We start from the raw sequence: 21,795 nt of genomic DNA on the forward strand, positions 1-21,795 counted from the left end.
ATTTATAATTTGTAATCCTAAGATGTGTCTTCACCTCTATAAAGCCTTCTTCTTAGGCAGAAGACAGATTGTAATGCCTAATTTGGTTATTGTGAGAATTTAATGAATTAATGCATGTAAAGTTTTCAGCACAGCATTTAAGATATACTGGGCCCTCAATAAATAGTAACCCTCCCAAAAAAATTTCCCTTTAAGTAATAGCTCCTTCTATCTACTAAAACGGGAGCTTAGACCTCTCCCCAGAACGTTCACAAGACACAGTCCACTCTGTGTCTGGGGCAGCTGACCATGATTAGCCAAAAAGGGACAAACACGGTGTCTCTAGTCAGCCTTGCTAAAAATGACACCGAATCTTCCTCTTTTTTCAGGGAGCCCAGGCACCTCAGACAACTGTAGAACGTGAAAGGAGTTAATGACTACCATGGTATGAAAAAAAACATTACTATGGAAGCTCATTTTTCTGCTTGTATTTTCTTTGAGCATGTTTAGGGCCTTGGGTGTGTAGACCTAGCCAGAGTCTAACACATCCTAGTTGGTTTTCTTTGCCTACTTGGAAAGCCCAGTAGATCTTATCACTCACCAGGTGGCAATTCTCACCTTGGTTCAGGCTTAGGTTGGGCTTAAGAGAACTGTAGGTGTAAGAGGAGAATTAGGGGGGACGCCTGGGTGGCTCAGTTGGTTAAGCGGCTGCCTTCGGCTCAGGTCATGATCCCAGCGTCCTGGGATCGAGTCCCACATCGGGCTCCTTGCTCCGCAGGGAGCCTGCTTCTCCCTCTGACTCTGCCTTACACTCTGTCTGCCTGTGCTCGCTCTCGCTCGCTCTCTCTGACAAATAAATAAAATCTTAAAAAAAAAAAAAAAAGAGGAGAATTAGGGGATCACCCATCTCATAGCTCACACAGTGGGTATATTGAAGAAAGCAACTGGACATTGGGCTGAGGAAGTCTTGGCTTCTTGCTAGTGGTGGAGAAGTCCCTCAATATCTCTCAACTACAAAATGGTAATTCTTACTCGATAGGATTTGTGTGTGTATGTGTGTGTGGTGGTGGTGAAATTGCTTTAAAAATCATGAAGAAGGAGCACCTGGGTGGCGCAGTGGGTTAAAGCCTCTGCCTTCGGCTCAGGTCATGATCTCAGGGTCCTGGAATCAAGCCCTGCATCCAGCTCTCTGTTCAGTGGGGAGCCTGCTTCCCTTCCTCTCTCTCTGCCTGCCTCTCTGCCTACTTGTGATCTCTATCTGTCAAATAAATAAAGTCTTTGAAAAAAAAATCATGAAGAAGTATACAAAAGAAAGGTTTCTATTCCAGGAGAGCTGAATTTGATGTGTAAATAAATATTAGGCTATATTCAATTTCAATATTAATAAAACTGTCTCCACTTATGAATTCCAATATTGCTCTAAAATGAGATATTTTATTTTCATCCTGTGGGTCTCTGAAAATGTACTTTATGAAAATGTACTTTGTGGATAATATACATCACAAAGAGTTAGTAATTTTGTTATCTGATTTTAAATTAACATCATGATATTAGTTACAATCATCCTGTAAATGTATGAACTATTCTCCTTACTAAAATAGTCGGTAGTATTGCTTAAGTTCAAGCAAGGGTAACACTGGAAATATCAAGTGCACAAATCCATTTTGAATTTAGGAAACCCAAAGACTCATATATGATAATATTCAGCCATATCATTTACTAACATGAGAGAAATAGAGCTTGGTTTTATAAAACCTACAATTTTGATATTTCTCCCTTACAATATAAGAAAATAAAATAATTGGAACTGATCTGACCTCTGTGGGCTTTTTGTACTACTTTCTTTTTTTTTTCTTTTCTTTCTTCTTCTTCTTCTTCTTTTTTTTTTTTTTTTTTTTTTTTTTTTTTTTTTACTTATCTATACTTCCTGATAGGCAGAGATGATGAAATAGTGGCCTATTAAAGGCAGAGAAGTTCCTATAAAAACCCACAAGTGGCAGTTTGACTTGTTTACTGCATGCTGGCTTGCAGGCAGTTATTCCAGGTATTATCTTTGCAGAAAAGAAAACTAAGTAGAAGATCATGGCGAGTTCCAACTGGGGATATGACGACAAAAATGGTAAAGTGCTTCTGCTTCATGTAGATCAAAATAATAGCTCATTGCTTTTCCCAACAAAAAAGGGTATAGAGCATTTAAAAAAATAAATAAAATAAAGTAACTATATAGTCATAGGTTAATGGTTAGAATGGCCTGACTTGAATAATTATAATAACTTTACATGTAATCTTAGCACTTGTCCTTTGGGATATGGTTGTCTATAAAATGCGTTCTCTGTCTCTTCCTCTCTCTCTCTCTATATATATAGAGAGAGTACTAATATATATACAGATATATTATATATATAGTATATGATATATTATAGAGAGAGTACTAATATATATATCTGTAATATATAACGTATGTATATATGTACATATATTAATATACAACATATTTATGTTATATGTATATTAGAAATCTAGTACTAATAGTAAAATAGTTATAGTTTTGTTGACAAATATTTTATGAGTATAGAAAAGATGCATTCTCAAATGTTGAATTTATATTAAGTTAAACAGAATACCATTTAAGGGGCGCCTGGGTGGCTCAGTGGGTTAAGCCACTGCCTTCGGCTCAGGTCATAATCTCGGGGTCCTGGGATCGAGTCCCGCATAGGGCTCTCTGCTTAGCAGGGAGCCTGCTTCCCTCTCTCTCTCTCTCTCTGGCTGCCTCTCCATCTACTTGTGATCTCTGTCTGTCAAATAAATAAAATCTTTAAAAAAAAAAAAAGAATACCATTTAAGATACTTGAATAAATCATAATCTAATAAGCAAATGCTTAGTGGGAGTCATAAAACAGGGAGTCAAACATTTGATGAAGTTTTGATTGTATGCATGTGTTTGCCTTGGTAGGTCCTGAACAATGGGGCAAGCTGTATCCCATTGCAAATGGAAATAAGCAATCTCCCATTGATATTAAAACGAGCGAAACGAAACATGACACCTCTCTTAAACCTATCAGTATCTCCTATGATCCAGCCACAGCCAAAGAAATTATCAACGTGGGGCATTCTTTCCATGTAAACTATGAGGACAATGATAACCAATCAGGTGAGCGAAAAGACCCTGCTGATTATATTTTCTTTGACCCTACTAAGAAAATTTAAACAATAGGACTTTAAGAAACGTAAATGCCATCCTCAGTCTTCTGTCACATGCGTAGTGCATGTGTGTAAATTTGCTGCAATCTGGTGAAGCATTTTGGACTTCTGGAAAACCGCCAAGTGGTAAAGATGATTTTTGGAACTCCCAGCTTTGTCTTTTTTCAGCCCTTCTCATCCATGACACCAACCTATCTCTTCTGGTCTCTAATATCTTTATACTCACTTCATACTTTTTGAATAAACAGTATTTTTTCCAAGAAGGTCTAATGCTCCATCATAGTGAATATAGAAACTGAAAAGGCAAATATTTTCTAATTGGAATGAGGATGGAGGAACACAGTAAGAAAGACAAATGGACTGAAGAATTTATTTTTTGTGTCCAGAAAAATGAGTCTATCACTGTAAAGTGCTTGGGTACCACTAAGAAAATGAGGCTTACAGAAATCTTGCAAGATTTATTCTGTGCATAAGGACACTTATCTATCTCCCTCTCCCCTACTAGACTGTAGTGACTGAATTCTTCATACCCCAGGCTTAGCACATTTCCTGCTACATGGTAAGGTTTTCATAACTGTTTCTTGAAAAATTTACTAAATGACAATTTCATAAGACAGCTCTATTGACAAAAGGCAAAACTTGTTTTACCTCTTTCCTACAAGGTTCTGAGTCTGAATTTTAGGCAACTTGGGGTATGTCCATTTTTTAATATTAAATGAGATCTGGTGTTATGAGTGTTTAATTAATCATAAGATTACATAGACCCTGAAAATGACATAGTCATTCAATGTTGAAATTTTTAGAGTGACCCCATTGCCCCCCTGGCACTTTCTCTTTTTTCCTGCACAGGCATTCTCCACAAAGGTGTCAAGATACTTATTGTGTCTTGACTAGTTACTTGACTCGTTACAAAGTATGTCATGTGTAACTTGTTACTCAAAATAAATTATTAAAGATCTTAATGCATATTGTCTATATAGTCTTTGTTGAAAGAATAAATGAACTTGCACATTAAAGCAGATTCAAGGTAAGGCCGGTAAAACTATAATTCACTCACCTTCCCGTATACTTCCTTGGCAGCAGGGAAAGGTAAAATTAGGAGCACCTGGGTAACACAGTCAGTTAAGCATTCGACTCTTGATTTCAAATCAGGTCTTGATTTCTGGGTTTGTGAGTTCAAGCCCCATGTTGAGTTCCACACTGGATGTGGAGTTTACTTTAAAAAAAAAAAAAAAAAGGAAAAAAGGAAACAATAAAATTACAACTCATGTCCTGAGAACTGTATATTATCAATGCAATGCTCAGAGACACTCCGTACATATGAACACCATCATCATGGTTGTTGGGGGGAATCCAACAAGAAAAAACCTTGGCACTGGTGTTTGTTTTCAGTTCTACTTAATCCAATTTATTGTTGGCTTATGTTAAATGCAACAACAAGCAGGAGCTTATGATCATAAAACTAATAATGGTTCCTTTTTCTTCTAGTACTGAGAGGTGGTCCCCTTTCTGAAAGCTATAGGCTCTGTCAGTTCCATTTTCACTGGGGCAGCACAAATGACTATGGTTCTGAACATACAGTGGATGGAGTCAAATATTCTGGAGAGGTAATGTAACTTAGTAAGTGAGAAGAGATAAATGCACTGAGAATTACTTTCAGAAGCAGCTGCTTTATTACATAAGTCACCTTTATAATGGCTCCAAAGGAATGAGGATTCTCATCCCTATAAGGAATTCCCAGGCCCCATTAAAATCAAGCATACACATACCAAGTTTGGTAATAGAAGGGAATTTTTCATGTGAAAAAGGTAACCTGGAGTTGATGTCCTGAGCCCAGGAATCATCTGTCTTCAAAATGACTCAAAAAACTGTTGTCTTAACATTAGGCTAGCCTCAAGAGGAGGTGCTGCTCTCCTTTAAAGCTCTAACTCTAAAGTAAACATACCATTTGCTTCTTATTCAAATGTTCAAGTTAAGACACACTAGTGGCATGGGTGTGGCCGGGCTGGAACACTTTAGTCAGACTCTACCAAGAGTGCAAGTTTATTCATTATTAAATGAATGTTCTTAAATCAAGTGTGATTTTTGCATATTGTTGAAAACAGCCCTCAAAGCAATGGTTTACACGTAATTATCATAAGCCAAAAATCAAATACTTGGAAAGTCCACTGTGAAATTCTGCTGATATAAGGTTGTACTTACTATTAAAAAATAAATAAATAAATCTAATTACCAAATATAAAAAAAAAAAAAGAGTGCAAGTTTAATCACAGGAATGGACACAGAGAGTAGCATACACCTCAGTGAGGCTCTGAGGGTTCTTGCTGCCGGTCACCAACCTCCAGCCGCTTGAATTGCCCTCCCGTGGAAGTCAGCGATCCCTCTCAAGACACTTTGTCTATATACACATACAAAAATCAAGAATATTTATATCAATCTATCAATAAAGCATCTGGGAAATTGAAAAAAGAATTTTTGCTCTTTATATGTATGAATATTAAATATAAATATAAATATATATCCATATATACAGGTTGACTGTTTTTTAATTTTACAAAAACAAATGTATAATACATTGTGGTTTTGTGCCTCTTTTTCTACTTACCAATTTATCATAATCATTTTCCAAGTCAATGGAGTTAATTCCACCTCATTCTTTTAATTCTCATTCTTTTAATTTTATTTCAATATATGAATATATTGGAATTTATTTAACTGGCCTCCACCGATGGACAATTACCATGCTCTTTGCTTTTTGTTTTATTGGTTTTTTACTTTTACCAGAATGTGCTTCACCAAATGTATCTGTACATATACCTTAAGCACTAGTGAAAGCACTTAAGTAGGGCAGATGTTTGTGTAAGAGGGATTGATAAGTTACAGCGTATGTGCATTTTTTTATTTTAATAGAAGATTTGGGAATTTTACACAAATATAATTGGCTTTATGTTACATTGTAAAGCTTGGCTAATAACTTTTAATACTACATAAATCCATTAAATGTTTCTTCCCCTTTTTCCCTAAAAAATTGAAAGTAGACTAAAGTCAAATGGGTTGGTAGCCTAAATTAATACTACCTTTTTAGAGGCATATCTGGTTGCACCTAAGAAGTGTTAGTCAGAAATCTCCTCACCTAATTTAAGAAAGATAAAAATAATCCCGGCTAGGGGCGCCTGGGTGGCTCAGTGGGTTAAGCCGCTGCCTTCAGCTCAGGTCATGATCTCAGGGTCCTGGGATCGAGTCCCGCATCGGGCTCTCTGCTCAGCAGGGAGCCTGCTTCCCTCTCTCTCTCTCTCTCTCTGCCTGCCTCTCCATCTACTTGTGATTTCTCTCTGTCAAATAAATAAATAAAATTAAAAAAAAAAATAATCCCGGCTAGAGAAGAAAGGCACTTAGCCACAAAATTCAACATTCAACTGAGGACAGGAGGGAGGATAGGAGAGGAGCAGGAGTTGGGGCAAAGGGAGGAGGAGGAGAGAGAAAGAAAAGCAAGAGAGAGAGAGGGAGAGAGAGAGCAAAAGAGATTAAGTAAGTGGTATGTAGAGAATTAATTAATTTAAAGTGATATGATGGACCAGATGATCACTTTACATTGGGAGGTCAGAAAAAGATTCTTTCAGAAGTGGCATTTGTGTTCAGCCCTAATTCAAGACAAAAGGCTGTCATTGACAGATTATGGGGAGGGACATGCCAAAGAAAATCAGCAACCAATGCAAAGACTTCAAGTCGTGAACCAAGCAAGGAATTTTAATCTATGAGATGTGCTGAGAGATGGCTGTTGATAAGTGGGGAAAGTAAGAAATTAATGGTAACTATTGTACTTTTTGATTGAGCAATTAGGTAGATGGTAGTACCTTTCCACAGATGGGAAAATGAAACAGGTTTGGCAAGGAGGAAATCAAGAGTTGTACTTTGGCCCTACTAAGTTTGAGAGCCCTGTTAGACATCCATGTGGGGATATCAAGAAGATAACAAGTTGACAAACATACATATTGGATATTCATATCTAGAGTTCCATAGAGAGCTTAGGCTAAAGATAATGTCTTGACAGGTGTCTAGAGGTTCTTAAGAAAATGTGTTCTTGGCCAAGATTCCTAGACTGTCCAGGAATCCCTTCCTAAAAAGTTGCTAAAAAAGGACCTTGCCTGACAGAAATTCTTTCAGATTTGTTGAAAGCTAGTTATTTGGAATTCCTTGTCTTTCCATTCAAAAGAAATTTTTAAAAAGGAGTATATCGAATAGTTATGATATTTTGGGAAAAGAAATTTTACTCACTGGTTCCATGGAAATTGCAAATTGCCTGCAATGTCCGCAATCCTTCCACAAAGTGAGAAGATAACCTTTCCTATCCACTAGATAAATGTTCACATAAATGTTATCTAAGCCAAGACACATCTTCATATATTAACAAGTTAATTTATAATTTTTTGTCTTCACAATGGTATAAATCACTAATTGACCACATTATCATTTTTAGCTTCACCTAGTTCACTGGAATTCTGCAAAGTACTCCAGCTTTGCTGAAGCTATCTCACAGGCTGATGGTTTGGCAATTATCGGTGTTTTGATGAAGGTGAGTTACAGAGAGTTACAGAGCTCAGCTAACACTATTTCTTACCAATCAAATATCAAAATAGCATAAAATAAGGCAGAAAGATATCTGAGTCTTTCTTTTTAAAAATTTTCCATTTTACGGTGTTTTGCTACAGTTTTCTCTTGGCCTTTCCCTTTTTAAGAGAGAATTAAGTTTTTCAGGTAGGGAAAGAATGGGAAGGTGTGGAGTGGGAGGGAGTTTCTATTTTCCAAATTCCCTTTCCTGAACTTATTATCAAATTAATGTATCATTGGGGGAAAAATATTAAGAGGATTATTTTTCCATGAAGAAAGTTCAGTTAATGTTTAAAGTGGTAGATGTTACTTAAATTCTCTATGGGAGTGAGTGTCCCTGAAAAGTTTTGTAGGGAAGTTCTCATTAAATTGTGTATACTTGGATCCTCTTGAGTTCTATCCACCAAATCCCAATGTGCAGTTTTCCCCTCCCTCCCCCACCACTAACAAGCAACTGTTGGGCACCAGCAGCGTGTTCAGGAATTCAACTCAATTCTGACACTGTCTACACAGAGATAGCATTAGGTTCCCCAGGCTAAGGGTTCAGACTTGCAAAGGTTACAAAGGTTGCTTTAGATGTCATTCTCAAGCCCTGTTTGTTAGGTGCTCTTCTGCCTGACTGACTATAAGTCAGAGGTTCCTGAGACCTCTTCTTTGGGTTTAAAGAGGTTTGATTAATCTGCTAGCACAGCTCACAGAACTCAGAGAAACATTTTTCTTACTAGATTACTAGTTAGTTATACAAGAATATAACAGCATTACCCAAATGGAAAAGATGCATAAGGAAAGGTATGGGGAAAGGCAAAGAGCTTCCTCGCCCTGCCCAGGCACACTGTTTTTCCTGTATCTCCCCAAATTCACCAATCTGGAAACTATATCCAGTCTTTGTGGGTTTTTATGGTGACTTCATTATTTACTCATTGTCAATTTACTCATTATTTACTCAATTGGCCATTGGCCATTGATTCAAGTTCTAGCCCCTATGCCCTCTCCCATCCCCAAAGGTCTGAGGGTGGAACTGAAAGTTCCAACCCTCTAATCACATGGTTGGTTCTCCTGGTGACCAGCCCTCATCCTCAGATTCAGTCCCTAAGTCCCCTAATTAACATAAGAGAAGACACCTTTATTGCTCTCATTGCTTAGGAAATCCTGAGGGCTCCGGAGCTCTGTGTCATAAACATGTTTCTTATTATAAATGTCACACTTAGGTGGCTAACTTTTGGAATTACAGTAATTCTAGTTAACCTTTATTGGACACTTACAACACATTATACACTGTACCAATTATAACTAATAAAACGGGCCAAAAGTAAGAGGTTGTATTTTGTGTCACAGTTTTGCTAAGTTCCTAGATTTTGACTTGTATATCCTTGAACATCTTGCCCATATTAAATTAAAACTGAGCTTTTTGTTTGCCACTTTCTCTGTGCTATGAAAAATGACACACAGAGAGCCATTTTAAAACGGAGCCATAATAACATTTCCAAGAGAACTGTCTTGCACACCCTGCTTTCTAAACCTCTGAACTGGGCCAAACGGCCAACGTTCCGAGAAGTCAGCAAGAATAAGAATATCCCATTTGAGAGATCTGATAAGACTGAACTTTTGCATAGTGCCCACTTCACATGACCCATCAGTGAAGTACGGATGCCGTCCTCTTTGTCAGCACCAATGAACTCCTCTCAAAACCACTGACATGATCTCCCTTTTCTTCTATAAAATCCTTCAGTCTGTGTCCTGTAATTGGAATGTTATTTGGCTTTCTACCTCACCATGTGCACCACGAATTGCAGTTCTTTGCTCTTAAATAAACACTTTGCCTCTTGAGCTGGTTTCTTGTTTTTAGGTTGACAGGGGTTACATGTTATGAACAATTTATAGAGGACAAGGGCCCACAAGGACATATGCCCAGCAAAATTCCTTCTCCTAAAACAGTGATAAAATACCTTACCTTTCTTCAGTTACTGTTTTTAATTGAAAAAAAATTAGCTAAACATAGTTTGACTTTATAACAATATCTAACTCACATTTTATTTATTTTTTTAATCTTCAGGTTGATCGGGCCAACCCAAGACTGCAGAAAGTACTTGTTGCCCTAAACGCAGTTAAAACCAAGGTCAATAGACTAGATACATCGGTTTAAAACAGAGAATAAGAGTTCACAGAACTATTGAAATCATTTGATTATGTATTTGACGTGGGGAGTAGGAAGACTAGAGCAAAAGTTACCAATTTGAAAAATCAAGGTACTACTAGATATTACTTGCTTCTGAGAAGGTCTCTCACTCAGGTATTTGTTTTGTTTTATACTTTTCTTTTTCCCAGTTTTTTTTTTTAATCTATTTTAGCAGCATGAAATTTGGAGAACAGGTTCCATAGCCATTCAAATTTTCTTTAAAAAACATATCTAACTAAAATGTGACTTTTTTTCCCATTTCACAAAGAAAATGATCTCTGCTTCTTTAGCAGTACAAAAAATGCAGGAGTTAAGGGTATTATTCTGAGATATAATTAATAGGCCACACATAAACAATCAAAAAAGAATATAAGAATAAATAGAAGAGGACTAAAACTTAACCAATAAGCATGTCAATAATAGATTTGTCACTGGAACAGTATCTGACTTCATTCCTAATAAACAATAAGGGTTTTATTTTGGAAATGAAATATCTTTTAGAGAGAATAGATTATTTAAAAACTATCTAACCTTTGTTTATGTTCCACCAAATGAGGAAGAAAGAAGATTATTTGGCCAAATGTCAGTGTTGCAAATTTTCAGTCTTCTACTACTTTTTTTTTTTTAAGATTTTATTTATTTATTTGACAGACAGAGATCACAAGTAGGCAGAGAGGTAGGCAGAGAGCGGGGGGGAAGCAAGCTTCCCACTGAGCAGAGAGCCCAATGCAGAGCTCCATCCCAGGACCCTGGCATCATGATCTGAGCCGAAGGCAGAGGCTTTAACCCACTGAGCCACCCAGGCACCCCAGTCTTCTATTACTTTTATTGTTTATATTTTCAAGCACATCAGTATATATTATATAGTAGAAAAATTAATTTAAGTCCTAGCTAAAATCTCAAGACAGTGTATATGCCAAAATAATATAACACAGACATCATATATGTATATGATGTATTTTATATCATGGTATAATTATATTACTTTTCTTTTTTCCTCCAGAACAAACGAGCCCCATTCACAAATTTTGACCCATCTACTCTCCTTCCTTCATCCCTGGATTATTGGACCTACTCTGGCTCTCTGACTCATCCTCCCCTTTATGAGAGTGTGACCTGGATCATCTGCAAGGACAGCATCAGTATCAACCCAGAGCAGGTAGAACATCAAAGATGGAAGAGTGGGAACTAGGAGTGCAAAACACTAACACCACTTCAGTTCCTAGTATTAATGGGGGACGTCATGATTTCAAATAGATTTTTGAGGAGTTTGTTTTCCATTCCTACTGAAAAAAGATTCATTTCTGACATAAGTCTGTTAAAGAATAATAAAGAAATGTGCATTGTAATACTGCTTTTTACTTTATATAGAAAAAAATAATGAGATTCTGAAGTCCTACTATCTTTTACACCTTATTAAGGAAAAATCTAACTCTGTTGAGTGTCATCCTAAAAGTTTCAGAAACAAAGAAAAGATTGTCACAGGACCTTCTACTAAGAATTTGGGGAACTATGCCTCACAACGCTCATACCCTGAGAGCTGACAAAGGGTTTTTTTGTTGTTGTTGTTCTTTTTTGAAGCTTTAGTTATTAACTCTCCAACAAGATATGTCTTTAATTATAGTTTATAATTATATTAATAACTACCATTGATGGAGCAACTCCCTTCATTAGGTGCCTTACCTAGGTTTTGTCAACCAATTCTCATAACAAACCTATAGGACAGGCAATGAACGTAGCCCACTGGTAATGGCTGCTTACTGAGTGTATGCTGCATGGTAAGTACCATTCGGAGAACTTTTTACGCACTAACCAATTTAATCTTCACAACAACCCAAGGTAAATAGCTGATAGTGTTTAATATTTTTTCCTATTAGCTATTTAGGGAGTCTGCTTCGTACTGCACTATCCATATAAAATCTTACCTATATTAAACCTATACTTAGTATTGAAATGTTGAGGCCATGCCAGGTTTTTTTCAGGTGCAATCATTATTTTCACTTTTGATGGAGCCAGTGATTTTTCTTTTTACATCTCCATAGTTTTATAAGCCAGTTGTTGTATTTGTGGATCTCTTAAAAATCTGTCTATATTAAATGACAGGTTTTTTTGGTAAGGTGACGTCTTAAGTAAAAGGTAGGAATATATTTTGGGTGGCAAAGTGATTATCGTAAGAGTTGATAAGTTATCACACATTGTGGTCCACAAAATAAGCCTTCAGCCATAGCTTACTTAAGTCACTCTAAATAGGCTAGATTTTTAGCAGAATAGGACATAAATGCTGAGAACAAACTGATGGTTGCCGGATGGGAAGGAGTTAGGGATGGGCATAATAAATGAAAGGGAGTGGGAGGTACAGTTATGAAATGAGTAAGTTATGGGAATAAAAGGCACAGCACAGTGAAAACAGGCAATGTTATTGTAATTTTATCATACGGAAACTGAGGTAACAAGCGGAATGTCACTCCCCCAAAGTAGCCCAGCTGATATTCTGAAAAAGTTGGTGTTCTATTCCAGCCCATCATTAATAATCTAAACCAAATACCTAGTTCAAATAAATGTGAAGGTATTTTTTTACTTCCTCCCTTCCCCCTGGTGAGACCGTTGCAATCAGCAACTCCGTTTTCTAAAAATCAGTGCATTAATAATACTGAAAATAAAGTGTTCTGTGTAACTTTAATAACCTTTGATTCTTTAAATATTTCATCCTCCCTCCCAGCTGGCACAGTTCCGAAGCCTTCTATCAACTGTTGAAGGTGACAAAGCTGTCCCCATTCAGCACAACAACCGGCCACCCCAGCCTCTGAACAGCAGAGTAGTGAGAGCTTCATTCTGATGGGACCAGGAAGGAACTTCTTACTCCAGGAACACTGCCCTGCTTCGGACATAACCCAGTAAAGCAGTTTTTAAGAAACGCATTCATTTCAATACTAGCAAGGCAGCATAGCTGCAAATTCAATCTGTAGAGCAAAGTTTTAATTTTTATTCTTAATGTTTAATTCAAATAATAATCCATAAGCTTGTAAAACTTGTCCTTAAATTCAAGTTTATTTTTGTGGAATTTTTTATAATTACAATTAAATTATACTAAATAATTTCTTAGTGATTTGTATCTGTTTCCATTTTATTGAACCAGTAAAATAGCTTTATCCCTTTCTTGTCTGGTATGTACTCTATTTTTTTAAATGTTAAATAATCAGTGGCCCATGTACATTCCAAAAATCTTAAGTGCCTTATTTGTAATATCATTTTGCCTTAAATGTAATAACCTAAGAGTAGCTTGAGATGAAATATTGAGAAATTAATTTTCTTACTCTTGAAGGCAGCTATACAGCTAAGATTACAACTGTAATTAATATTATTACACTGGCCCAATATTGCTATCATCTGTGTTCTCTGTGATAAAAATGGTATCTTACATGGGAAGATGTTGCTTCTGGTTATTGCTTCCACTTTCCCTTCTCATTAGCAAAGCCAATGGTCCCCCCCCCCATTATTATAACAAGTTAGCTTGACTAGAGAATCTATAATGAAGAAGCTGAAGAATATTCACCAGAGAATGGTTTATAAAAATGATAGAGTCATTTGGACTTAGAATCATATAAAAACATCATATAATCTTTTAGTCAGAGGTGCCCTTAACCTGAAGTCAGTTGTTTCTGAAGTCATATCTACATCCAAAATTTAAATCTTGGGTCTTGTGTCTTGTGTGTAGTCTTGTGATTTAGTTTAGTTTCCTCCTCCCTGACTAAATATAAGATATCATATTAGAGACCAAAGCAGTAAACATTCCAATATCTTAGTGTTGTCTAATGTTACATAATCAGTCAAAACTTCTCAATAAACATAAACATAGTTTAAAAAGACAGATCAAGCAGGTTCTTCATTGCTCTGAAGAAGCCTTTCTATAAAGGTTGTATTAAAACCATACTAAAAGACTTCTTTTGAATTTTTGGTCTGGGGCCCAGAATTTAAAGAATCCTATTTATTGAAATGTAATAGATCCAAACAATACTTGTGCCCTGCTCCCATAAGCATCATATAAATAGGAAATACTTTCTTTGCAAAAGTCATTTGTGTATATTACCATATATTTGCCAGATACTGAAAAAGCCTGAAACAGTTACACGTGTCCTATGATCTTCTCATTTCACATGAGTCACATTGAAAGGACTTTAATTCTAAAGTTATCAAGAATCATCATGAGAGCCAAAGAAAGAGTGGTATGATTTTAATTTGAGACATGTATCTGCATAAGATATAAAAGGTATAAAAAATTTTTACAAAAAGATACCTGCAAAATATAGCCACTCAAGGCACACAGTGTTTGAAATATTTTCTAGAAAGAAATTGAGCAACTTAAAAAAACAGATTTCACAACAGGGAGGGGCCTGAAAAATACTTAAATTCATCACCCATATATATATGTATATTTTTAAGAAAGTTAAAATGGATTCTTGAATTTAAATATAAATCTCTAAGTCATGCTATGGAGAAGACAACAAAGTGACAGAAGATATATGATGACCATCAAACTTTTCCCTAAGCTGAATGCCAACTGGGGAGCATGTTTCCCCTTACTTCTTCTGCCAGAATTTCATTTATTTGGCAGAACTCACGAGGTGCATTATGGGGGCTTTCCATGTGTCTCTGAAGTAGCCGATGAAAACAGCTGCTGAGATACGTGGACAAGACATTGGATCATCTGAGAAAGCAACTCGTATGTTTCTTTGACTCACCCTCCTGCTCTGCGCCCTCTTCCCTTGCCAACATAGGTAAAAGATTTGAACATCCTTCAGGGATTTTCTGATTTTTCCATGACATTTGGCAGCTGACCTTCTTCCAGTCATCCAGAATGACAATGACAGCTGAAAGGCGCAGCACCAGGCTCAAGGGTAAAAAGGTGCATCTACTCCCTGCCATTTTCTGTCTTATGCATCCCAACATTCCTACCCTTGCTTTCAGAAATGGTGTTCGGAACACTGATGGCATCCTTTTGCTGATTTGTGAGTCCAAGATATTTTCCAAAGTGTTCATTTCTGTATGTTTTGGAAAATAACTCTAAGAACATTAAATTCATCAAGGGCAGAATTAGGGAAAGTGAAAGGAAAGGAAACAAACATATTCTTTAAATTTAATTTTGTACATGACTCAAAGGAAGAAATTTCTATTTCTTATAACACTTGTTACACTATATCCAGTGGTTCCTCACCATTTTGTGGTCACAGATTCTATGAATATGTAAGTAAAGCAATGAAACTTCTCTCTACCTCCCCTGAAAATGTAAATAATTAGGTACAATCAAAATTTAGCATGGAGTTTCAGAGTACTTAGAAACTCAACCCCTTTCTCCTTTTGTCGTTACAAAGTCAATCCTAGACCACCGAGAGGATTCTGGCTCTAAACGACAAAAATAAGTTGAACTACAATCGGACTCCAGGTCTCTCGATCTTGCTTTCTATTTTAACATTTATTCTTGCTTTTCTATGTAATTCTTTATAGGAGGTTTCTAGATGGAATGAGTTATATATCTAGTATAGTTCATGAATTATCTTTTTGTTGTTTTTCTCTTTTACAAATATTATGTTGAGTTGGTATAGGGTCCCATTGCAGAAGAGATATAAAATAATAAAAAAGAAAGAGAAATTAAACTTTAGTGAATTCTTTCATTTATTAGTGGGTAAACTAACAAAAGCTTACATGTGAGAGTACAAAAGGTGTAGAAAATTCAATTGAAGATCTCATCAGATTAATAATAAGCCCGATCTCTCTGAAAGTCATCAGCATTCTTTGTATCTAAGGCCTTTAACACATATAGAAATACTTATTTCATGAGCATAAACTTGATGACTAACCATAAATAACAAATGTTTATTTATATACTGTTCTCAGTGAGACACTGTATTAGGATTTCCTCATTACTCTTACTAGATTTGGTTGTTTTCAATCTCAGTAGGTAGGCAGAGACAGACACACATAGATATAAATAAATAAATGCGTTATTGCAAGACTGGTCTACTTTGACAAAATAGAAATGCCGATATTTAATCTACTACAAGAATACGGTTCATTATATGTTCCTAGAATTATATGGACATATTTATAAAGCTAAGGAGAATACATATAAAATAAAAGAGATTTGAATAGATATATACCAAAACAAAAACAAACAAGTTAGGAGAAATGACCATAAGCATTCTTGCTTACAAATCTTGATTTCAATAGAGAAGTTACTCATGGGAATAACTTAGATGCTTAAAGGTATGTATGTGTCTACTCTCACACAGATCAAACTGGTGGTTGCCAACTGAGAGAGAGGCAGGGGGATGGCCAAAGAGGTGAAGGGGATTAAGAGGAGCAAACTTCCAGTTATAAAATAAATAAGTCATGAGGTTGTAATACACAGCATAGAGACTATAGTCAATCATTTTGTAATAATGTTACCTATGACAGATAGAAAGTAGACTTATCGAGATGATCAATTTGTAATGTACAAAAATATCAGATCACTGTGTTGTACACCTGAAACTAATATAACATTGTATTTCAGTTATAATTCAATTAAAATTAAAGCATAAAAAAGAATAAAGCCCTAAACTAGGGGAAAAGATACATGCATACTCACATCTTGTATCTTTACAAGTATCTTTAGTATCTTCATACTAAGAGTGAACTGATGGACAAAAAGGTCATGTTTGAAGGTGTTAGAATGCTCCCAACACTAGTGCCCTTGCTAGAAATTTCTCACAATGGCATCTGGGATGTTAATGCCTTTGCTATGAGAAGTAGAAATAGCAATTATGTGAGAGAGGAATAGTGTTTAAGTGGCTTTGGTTTTTTTCCCCTCAAAGACTAAAGAATATACTTTTTTCAAATCATTAATAAGTATTTTAATACCCTTTAGAGGCAGATACATGTTAAGCTATTTGGATGTGTTATTTTTCCAGCATATTAACAGATGACCTAAATTATCAGCAAAATCAAACATGCACGACAGAATCACATCAGGCAGGAATACTATTTAGCTACTTCAGAAAAAAAAGACCCTTATCCATACATCACAATAAATTCAAGGTGATTAAATTTTTCAGTGAATTCCATATATTAGAAAAATAGGTAAATATTTCAAAACTGATTGAAGAACCTTCAAAACACCAAAAGTAGAAACCAAGAAATAACAGAATAGTTGATTGAACTTATGAAAAACCTTAAAATATCTGGGCCCCTGGGTAGCTCAGTTGGTTAAGCAACTGCCTTTGGCTCAGGTCATGATCCCAGAGTCCCAGGATCGAGTTCTGCTTCGGGCTCCCAGCTCCACAGGATGTCTACTTCTCCCTTGGACTTTCTCCCCTCTCATGCTCTCTCTTACTGTCTCTCCCTCTAATAAATAAATAAAATCTTTGAAAAAAATTAAATATCTAGGTAACTAACAATAGTAAAAAAAAAAAATTAAATTAAATATCTAGGTAACTAACAATAGTAAAAAAAAAAAATTAAATTAATGAAAATAAAAATGACAAGTGGGAGGGTGCACCTGGGTGGCTCAGTCAGTTAAGTGACTGCCTTCAGCTCAGGTCATGATCTCAGGGTACTGTATCGAGCCCGACATCAAGCTCCCTGCTCAGCAGAGAGGCTGCTTCTTCCTCTCCCTCTGCCCCTCTCTGCCACTCGAGCTCTCTCTCAAACTCTCTCTCTGTTTCGCTCATAAATAAATAAATAAATAAAGCCTTTTTTTTTTTTTTTAAGACAAATGGGGGAATTTTTTCAGTGTAATGTTATCCAAAGGAACAACAACCTTGCCGTAGAAAAAGCTCTCATACATAAAGATAATAATTAAATTCCCAAGAGAAAATGGAAGATAGGAATGAGCAATCAGTAAAGAAAAGACATGATCAATAAATACATGAAAACTTCTCAATCTTAGTAATCACAGAACTACAGAACAAAACCATACTCTCTGATTCTTGTTTTTTTTTTTAAGATTTTATTTATTTAAAAAAAAAGATTTTATTTATTTATTTGACAGAGAGAGAGAGAGCACAAGCACAGAGAGCAGTGGCCAGAGATAGAGGGAAAATTAGGTTCCCTAATGATCAGGGAGCCCAATGTGGGGCTCGATCCCAGGGTCCTGGGATCATGACCTAAGCCAAAGGCAGATGCTTAACTGACCGAGTCACCCAGGTGCCCAACACTCTCTGATTCTTTACATATAAAATTAGTAAATACTTTTTAAATAATACATAGTGTTGTCAATGATGCAAGGAACTAAAAACTGTCATACGTTGTTGGGAAGAGCATAAAGTAGTGCAGTCTGTTCATGAACAATGCTAAAGTTGTGTTCCAGAACAAATATTATCAAAAATCATGTGGGGTGCCTGGGTGGCTCAGTCCATTAAGCATTTGACTCTTGATCTCAGCTCAGGTCTTGATCTCAGGGTCATGAGTTCAAGCCCCATGCTGGCTCCATGCTAGGTGTAGGGACCACTTAAATAAATAAATAAATAAAAACCACTGGGGCGCCTGGGTGGCTCAGTGGGTTAAAGCCTTCAGCTCAGGTCATGATCCCAGGGTCCTGGGATCGAGCCCCATATTAGGCTCTCTCCTCTGCGGGCAGCCTGCTTCCTCCTCTCTCTCTCTGCCTGCCTCTCTGCCTACTTGTGATCTCTGTCTGTCAAATAAATAAATAAAATCTTTTAAAAAAATTAAAAAATAAAAACCATGTAATGAAACACTAGGTTCAATGTAGAGAAGTAGAGTTAAATGGTGGAATTCCCACAGCTGGTTACAAGCCTTCCCTAGCACGGAGTGCCCCACAGAACACTATGCGAGCATCTCCCCACACTCTTCTTTTTTTGTCTTGTTTCATAATTCTTAACTACCTGATTGAGCTCTTCCTTCAGACTATAAACACTACAAAAAATAAATGAAAAGAAAAAAAAAGCAGGAAGGCAGTGATCCATCTTATCACTCATCTTTGTATCTCTTTGAAGAACTCAAAAAGTTAGAGGATATAATGAGTGCTTTGTGTATTTGACTTGAACCCAGATGTAGCTATTCTGACTATAAAAAAAAAAATAATAATACATTGTCTCAGAAAATTAAGCACAATCAGTCTAACAGCAGTTTCTGGTTTGTATGCAGGGAAAAAATCACAAACAATAAATAATTATCACAGACATTTGAAAAATGATACTCTAGTTCTATTCTTATTTATTATTTCAAATGTATACTAAGTAGTTCATACAGATAGCACTACACTTATGCACTTTGGTTTTATAATTCCTTTATTTCTTCAGTCATTTGCTAAGTGTTTACCACTCAAAGAGCACTATGCCAATATTACTAGGAATACAGAAATAGATAAAAATAGACCCCATCACAGAGGAGATAATCTATTGGCAGACATACCCATGTCAATAACTGTAAACCAAAATAGAATTAAATTTATACTGATATACACGTGATCAAATGCTATAGGAAGGCAGAGGGAAAAAGGATTTAATCTTAACTTTTTCTTGCTATTTATCCAGCAAGGTTTTCCTACCCATGTATGAGCTACAAATTTACCTGTCTTTCAGGACACAACCCACCTACTTCAACAAGTTGGAGCCCGATAGTAGGGTTTGAAATCTATCATCAACCTTGTGTTCTGATATGAAGAATATACTAGGAGAATAGTGAAATTCAGTGGAAAGCCGTCTTGGTTTCAAAGCAAAATATGTAAGAGTAAAGGCAGCAGACAAAAAATAATAGACCTCACAAAGCACAAGATAATGGCATTTCCTAAAGAAATCCGGGACCAGTTGGGAAATCCAGAATGTGGTCACAAAATCAAAGCTGAAGTTGAGAAGCCAGGCTTCCGTTCCTGGGTAAAGTGAAAAATGGCTAAGTGCGACTTGCTGTCTGTCCATATCTTGGGGAAAGTGGGCTATGGATGCCTAGACCCAGACACAGAGCCCAGGCAGAAGCAGCAGTTACAAGAACCAAAGCACATACTAGCAGCAGTGGCCCTGAGTAGGTGTAGAGACCCAGGTTAAGGCAGGACTTCTCCCTCGATTTAAAGTCATAGTAAGTTTTAAGGTGCCTGTGTGGCTCAGTAGGTTAAACATCTGTCTTCAGCTAATGGAATGATCTCCAGGAGCTGAGATCAAGCCCCACATCACGCTTCCTGCTCAGATGTCGGTCTACTTCTCTCCCTCTTCCTCGGCCCCTCCCCACCGCTTGTTCTGGGACACCTGGGTGGCTCAGTGGGTTAAAGCCTCTGCCTTTGGCTCAGGTCATGATCCCAGGGTCCTGGGATTGAGCCCCACATCAGGCTCTCTGCTCAGCAGGGAGCCTGCTTCTCTCTCTCTCCCTCTCTCTCTCTCTCTCTCTCTCTGCCTGCCTCTCTGCCTATTTGTGATCTCTGTCTGTCAAATAAATAAATAAATAAAATCTCAAATAAAAAATAAAGTCAGGGTAAGTTTTAGAGACAAGCAGGACAGAGCATCAGGGGAGCCAGTGGACCCAGCTCTGATGAAAAAACAGATATAAGAAGCATGAATTAAAAGGGACCTTTAAAGAGAAAAACAGCACGATCCCCATTGTTGGCAACTGTCCAATTTCCAAATTTTCAAGCTACATTTGTTATAAATGTGTCCCCAATCAGTTTTGAAAGGTTACCCGAAGTCAAATAAAGCACAACCAAACAACAACAAAAAAGTTATTTTAGGTTAAACTTGATTTGCAAATAAATGAGTCAGCACTTTAAAGAACAAAGGGAGCATTCTGTAAACTTACAGTCTACTCAGAAAACTCAAGGATTCCAAACGTTTCCCACTGGGCAAAGTAGACACAGAATCCAACTGAAGGGCAGTGTGGTATATACAGAAAACTTGTTAATGAGCTATATGGATTATAATCCAACCGTCTATGACCTGATGGACCTGTGAAATAAGCCAAGAAATGGCTCCTATTGGAAATGAACATCGTTGTGTTCTGAGAACTGAGAACTTGATATGTCTATCTTTGGTATCAATCTTTCTCTGGTAAGAATGTACCCACTTTGCAATTCCAAGTATTAAAACAATATATTCAAATTAATTCACAGTTAAACAAAGGCATGTGATAGTGCAGTTAAAATGCTGGAGGCATTGAAACAGGAATACAACTCACTTCAGCAAACATTTAAACAACTACTGAAATACCCCTCCCCCAAAAGCCCCCTCCCCTAGAATATAGATAGGATAACTAACCGCTTGTTTGCTTTTCTGTGAACCGCTGGCTTTTAGGCGTAGATTAGGTTATTAATTGCGTGATTAATTGCTCTCTTGCCCTTCTGTAACTGCTTGGCTTATAGAAATAATAGAGACGCCATGATGGCATTCCTACCTTCCCCCTTCTTGTTTCCCCTTCCTGCCTCTCTCCTCCCGCGCGAGGACCCTCAGAACCAATCAGCCTGTTCCCCCTTCCCGCCTCTCTCTTCGTGCGCGCGTGCGGGTCCTCAGAGCCAATCAGCAAAAACCCAAGTATGCCTTTTTCAAAAGTTCAAACTGTCCACCAATCAGTTGCGCCCCACCCAAAACTTGTTTGTACCTTCCTATAAAAGACCCCGCTTCACTCCGGTCGGTGTGCTCGGTTAGCTGGAGCTGCCGAACACCCGCCGGTACCTGCGTGACAATAAACCTCTTGCTGTTTGCATCCAGTGGCAGTGTTGGATTCTTGGGTAAGGGGATCCGCAGGTCTTTCACTACAATGTTCTAAGTCCTCCTGTCCATCTAGCTTCTTGCCACTTTCCTAGTCTCTCTCAACTTCTCTCATTTCCATTACCACTACCCCAACTTTGTTTGGGT

At 37.0% G+C, this 21,795-nt stretch overlaps 1 protein-coding gene and 1 long non-coding RNA gene across 4 annotated transcripts in view; one reads left to right on the forward strand and one right to left on the reverse strand.

Moving 5' to 3' along the window:
* The window catches only part of LOC309858984, a 71,213-nt gene that overhangs the window by 41,277 nt on the left and 8,141 nt on the right, over positions 1 to 21,795 (reverse strand). For both annotated transcript variants that reach the window (XR_014308476.1, XR_014308477.1), the window contains exon 2: positions 4,238 to 4,396. This is a non-coding gene — a long non-coding RNA (uncharacterized lncRNA). The remainder of the gene's footprint in view (positions 1 to 4,237; positions 4,397 to 21,795) is intronic.
* Positions 1,941 to 15,615, forward strand: CA1 (carbonic anhydrase 1). Of its 2 annotated transcripts, XM_082719353.1 has the most exons (7): positions 1,942 to 2,098; positions 2,933 to 3,130; positions 4,669 to 4,787; positions 7,658 to 7,753; positions 9,842 to 9,904; positions 10,968 to 11,123; positions 12,684 to 15,615. In XM_082719353.1, exons 1-7 carry the CDS (start codon positions 2,062 to 2,064, stop codon positions 12,798 to 12,800), a joined length of 786 nt encoding a protein of 261 aa, XP_082575479.1. In that variant the 5' UTR covers positions 1,942 to 2,061; the 3' UTR covers positions 12,801 to 15,615. The 2 variants fall into 2 exon arrangements, with proteins under 2 accessions (XP_082575480.1, XP_082575479.1); XM_082719354.1 differs by lacking the exon at positions 7,658 to 7,753 and having other exon boundaries at positions 1,941 to 2,098.

This window comes from Mustela nivalis, assembly GCF_964662115.1.
Source record: "Mustela nivalis genome assembly, chromosome: 2".
Classification (NCBI taxonomy): domain Eukaryota; kingdom Metazoa; phylum Chordata; class Mammalia; order Carnivora; family Mustelidae; genus Mustela; species Mustela nivalis.